The following is a 5,075-nucleotide window of genomic DNA, read 5'->3' as shown; positions in this document are numbered from 1 at the left end:
GGGGGGGGGGCTCCTCTACACCCCTTGGTGCTGGTGGAAAAATAGGCTTTGGTGAGTGCTGTTCCCTTGGAAGTGCTAATAACTGCCAGGCTTGCTCCTTGCTCCTTCTGGGCTATGTGGCCTCATTAGAGGGACCTCATTAGCATTGGCTAATTAAGATAAAGGGAGGTTCAGAGCTATTTAATGATGAGTTGCTGCATCCTCCTGGATGCTATGGTCCTCCTGCCCCCTTCACTGTTTCACTCCATGTGTTCTCTGATATTTGTGGAGGGGAAAAATACCCAAATCTGGGTTTCCACTACTTCTGTTCTGGGGAGTGTCAGCCCAGGGGAGGGCACAGCTCACAGGTGCCCCGGGATCCAGTGAAAATAGCCAGAAATCCCATCCCAGTGTCATTACTGGGAGAACAGGCACAACCTCCTCTTGCACAGAGCCCAGTCTGTGCAGTCCCTGGCAGCACCAGCCAGACATTCCTCCTGCTTCTCACAGGGGTTTGCAAATGCCCTACTCAGCTGAGGGTCTCCCAGGCCACAGATTGGGAGACTTTTCCCATGGAGCAGCTTGTCCCGTGTGCTGGCCGGAGCAGACACTCTGAGATGCATCCCCTCTCGCTTCCAGCTGGGGGATTTTGCTCCTGTCCCCGCACAGGGAATGCGGTCGGGAGCAGAGAAATAGCAGCTCTTTGCCTGCCCCGGTGCAGGGTGAATCCTCAGCACCTCCCACTCGTGTTTCAGGGCAACGATCAGGTTCGGTTCGAGCTCACCTGCTACGCCCTGTGTCCTAACATCAAGGTAAGACACCCAAAATGGTCACTTGGGGCCTGACCACGGGGCTTCTGGCCCCCTTCCTGGCTGGTGGGTCTGTGGGGTTTTTTTAACACTGATGTGAGTGCCTGTGCCTCTCCTTAACAAGCTGCCAGCTGCACAGAGCCACGTTTTGGCATTTGAGGGGACTGTAATGATCCTTAATTGACCTATTTTTACCCCAAACATTATGAGGCCACAGAGGAAACAGTGCTGAGGCAGCTGCTGGGTAATCAATGCTGCATCCAGTGCCTTGTTAGGGTCAGGGGCTTGGGTTGCTCCACCCTGGTGTGGGAAGATTAAATTTCAGCCGAGGGACCAGCAGCTTATGGGTCCCAGCTCCCTGGGGCTGCCTGGAGCTCCCACGGGGAGCCTGGGATGGTGCTGAGGGGCAAAAAGGAACTGGGGGCTTCTCATCTCACACGTCTACCCTCCTGCCACTGCCAGGTCATTGCACCGTGGAGGCTGCCAGAGTTTTACCAGCGCTTTCCTGGGCGCCGCGAGCTGATGGATTATGCCAAGGTAGGAGCTGGCTTGGAGCAGCCACGGGATGCTCAGGGTGGCCACGGGATGCTCAGGGCAGTCACAGCATGCTCACCATGGCTAGGCAGGTGACAGCAGGAAGCCCTGCATGACATCCCTGCAGCACCACACTTGAGCCTTCTCTTTGGGGTAGGATTTTTCTTTTCTCTCTCTCTCTTTTTTATTTTCTCCCTCTTTTCTAAAAGCCCCCTAATTACCTGGCTATTAATGGTAACCCACTTCCCAAGGAAACAGGTCCCAGCTCCCTGACTTGCCTAACAGACAAAGCACAAACGTTTGCCTTTGTTGTCCCTTCCTTTTTGAAGTACAAGTTGCAATAAAAACATATTAGAAGTTTTGCATCAGGTTTTTATGTTCCCACCAGGGTACCTTTCTTTTTTAGCGACTTCATGGAAATGCTTGACAACTCGGCTCAATCAATCAAAAGGGAAAAGGCAGCTCTGTGCATAAACCAGAAAATTGCTTCAGTTTTTAAATAGCTGCCTGGGTAATCTCTGGGAAGGTGAAGTGAGGAGCTGGAGGGATGTGAGGAGCTGGAGGGATGTGAGGAGCCCTCCGAGCCCATTAGGAGCCTCCAAGAGCAGCATGTTGAGGATTGTGTTTGCCATCTGCTGTTGTATTATGAAGGGGGCGAGTTTACGAGAGCTTTCCATATGTTGTCAAACAAGTTGTCAAATAGGGGAGTTATTAAGAGCACCACGGTTTTCTTCTATGGAAAATGGAACATGTGTTTTGGGTTTGGGGGGTTTTTGTTTGGGGTTTTGTATTTGTTTGTTTGGGAGGAGGAGGGGGAAAGGAAAGGAAATGGATTGTGGGACCCCATTCAAAGGGAAAGGTTGGAGTCAGAGGGTTTGTAGTGCCTGTCTCTGGTTATGTTTGGGGTAAAAAAGGGTTTTTTTCCCTTCTTTTTCATGCTCAGGAGATGGAGACAGCTTGGCCAGGTCCTTTCAGTGCCTGGGTGTGCTCACTCAGTGCTTGAGCGTTTTAACACAAGGATGTTTGAGGCTTGGTTGCTGCCAGGGAAGGCAGGGATCCATGCTGATGAGAGCAGGGTCTGTCCCCCAGCCCCTGGTCTACCCCCAGCATTATTCTGGGGGGTTTTGGAGGGTTGGGAGGCACCTACAGCTCCTTCCATTCAAGGAATGGGATTGAGGGTGGCATCTTCCTGGAGAAGTCAGGTGCTCCCCAGCACTTGCACTCAGCAGGCAGTGTTTTGCACTCCCAGCAAGCCCAAGCTTGTGCTGTGAAGTATCAACGTGCCCTGCCTGGTCTCCCCCATGGGCAAGGTCTGTGGGCAGGAGAGCATCCCTGCAGAGGGGCCTCGGTTGAGGAGGAAAAAAGTGCCCAGTGCCCACCTCCAAAGCCTGGGACAGGGATCCCAGGGGGTCCCACTTGGGGTGTATGGTGTGTAATCAGCAAAACATGAGCCTGGGGCAACGTCCCCCCAGGAGTGGGGCTGAGTTAGTCCCTCTGCAACATCAAGAAGTATCTCAGGACCTCACTCCTGTCCCAGGTGATGGGCTGAGGACCATGATTTAGCAACCACAAGTATTTTCATGGATAGCACACAACATCCATGACAACATCTCCATCCATGGGGTGTCCTGGAGCTCTGTCTCTGCTCATGGCAGGGCTGGGGCAGCTGTTCTCCTAGCAGCACCCTGGTGTCCCCATCAAGGTGACCCTCAGTGTGGGAGGGATACAGATGAATGCCTGGCTCCATGGTACCTGGCTGGTGGCTATGGGTTGTAGCTTTGTGCTTTTGGGGCTGATCTGGGCAGGAGCTGGTGTCAGGGGGGTCTGGCTCTCCCCATGAGCTGGCTCAGCCCTGCTCCCCTTCTCTTGGCAGAAACATGGGATCCCAGTGCCTGTGACACCCCAGACACCCTGGAGCATGGATGAAAACCTCATGCACATCAGGTAAGAGGCTGGATGGAGTTCCTGTGAGGTGAGGACCCAGAGCCTTGGACCCCAGTCCCCCCAAATCCTGCATGACCAGGCCAGTCCTTCCCATCTCCAATGTCCCAGGCTTCCCCACCGTGTGCTGACCAAGAGTAATCCCAAAACCTGCAACCTTCCTGTCTGCCCAGTTGTCCATGTCCCACATGGCAACATCCATCTCCAGGGCCCTTCTAAGCCTGGTGCTCCTTGCAGGATGGCTGCTGGAATCTGCTGCAGATCCATAACACATCCTTATGGGGGTAGTAGGAGTTGGGGGGTGGTCTAAGTGGGTTTTGGAGTTGCAGGTGCTGCAGTGACTTCTCTCTCCTTCCCTGCCTGTTGCAGCTATGAAGCTGGGATCCTGGAGAACCCCAAGGTAATCTATCATGTCCACTAGGCTGGCCTGGCAGCCACAGGGCTGAGGGCATCTTGTGTATTTACAGCCTAATTGGAAATTTCATGGTGGGCTGTGTGTGGTGGGGAGGCCCTTCCACCCCCCAGCCCCTCTGCCTCTCCCAGCACGTTCATTGCCCCTGGTGTGAATAAGGGAAGGGACCATTTCAGGGTGACACTGGAGGGGACGATGTCATGGGGCAGCAATAAAGGAATGATTAGACAGATGAGGAGCTGCTGGGATGGTGAGGGCTGGTGGTGGGTGATGAAGGTCCAGGGGTCTCCTGCCTGTGCCTGCAGCTCACCCAGCTCTCCTTGCTTTCTCATCCCCACTGCCCAGGGGGAGAGGGGTGGGGTGCTGCTCGGACACCCCAATGGCACCCATGGGACCACTGGCTCCTGGGCAGCTCTGGTGTCATGGGTCCAGCTCTGGCCACCTCCCGTTAGTTCTGGTGGTCCTGCTGGCCTCTCTTCATGCTCCAGCAGGTCATGAGGCTCAGCAGCTTCTTAAACTAATCCATCAGGGCTAATTAGACAATCTGGGGAGAGGAGGGGGGGGCAGGTGGAGAGGGAGAGGGGCTGCCTGGAGCCCAGTGGCCCATGGCTGGGCTGGCATGTGGATCTGTGGGGGTGTGAGGAAAGAGAAGGTGGAGAGGGGGTCCTGCTCCCCCATCCATGCCCGTGTCTGCAGGTCAGACTTTACAAAGCCCAGCCCTCAGGGGTCTTCTCTGCCAGGAGAGCAGCTGGCACAGAGATGGGGTTTCATGCCTCTGAGCTGAAGCTAGCAAGGGACAGACCCACTCCCTTCCCAGGGCACCCACCCTGACCCTCCACACGCAGCACTTCTCCCCTTGGGGATGATCTCCTCTTCCCCAGGCTCCGCCAAACCCACCCTTCCCAAAGCCAGCTTGGAAAACAGGGCAGGTTTATCAGAGAGCAAAGCACTGACCCCATCCTTGAGCATCCTCCGCTGGGCACATCTCCCTCCAGCAGCCCCAGGAGGTGACTCCCTGCAGTGCAGTGTCACCACCGTCCCCTTCCCCGGCCCGGGCACGATCCGGGGTGCCAGGCACTGCAGGTTCCCCTCCCCAAACCCCCGGGACCTGACAAACACAGGGATTTGAAAGCAGATGGTTGAGCTATTTTCTGCCTCTGTGAGGCCCGATTGAAGGGCAATGAGGCAGCTAATGTGGAGAAAGATAGAAATTTACTTGCTTTAACTTCATATGGCACTCTGAAAGAGTTCATTCAGTCCCGGGCACAACAATATCAGCCGGATGAATAAACCATTTGCGGCATCGATAGCTCCGCATCATGGTTTACTTCATGGACCATTTGCTTCCAATTTCTTCTCTTCTTGCCCCGTTTTTCTTGCTTCTTTCTTTCCCCCCCCCC

General features: G+C 54.8%; 1 protein-coding gene across 1 annotated transcript in view; it reads left to right on the top strand.

Annotated features, from left to right (window-relative positions):
- Positions 1–5,075, top strand: part of ASS1 (argininosuccinate synthase 1) — a 27,058-nt gene that overhangs the window by 2,316 nt on the left and 19,667 nt on the right. The window contains exons 4-7 of the mRNA XM_009998892.1: positions 735–791; positions 1,251–1,325; positions 3,196–3,266; positions 3,633–3,663. Of these exons, the coding sequence (XP_009997194.1) occupies positions 735–791; positions 1,251–1,325; positions 3,196–3,266; positions 3,633–3,663 (234 nt within the window). The remainder of the gene's footprint in view (positions 1–734; positions 792–1,250; positions 1,326–3,195; positions 3,267–3,632; positions 3,664–5,075) is intronic.

Source organism: Chaetura pelagica, unplaced genomic scaffold (genome assembly GCF_000747805.2).
Source record: "Chaetura pelagica isolate M959 unplaced genomic scaffold, ChaPel_1.0 scaffold405, whole genome shotgun sequence".
Taxonomy (NCBI): Eukaryota; Metazoa; Chordata; class Aves; order Apodiformes; family Apodidae; genus Chaetura; species Chaetura pelagica.
This window is presented reverse-complemented; position numbering and strand designations above follow the sequence as displayed.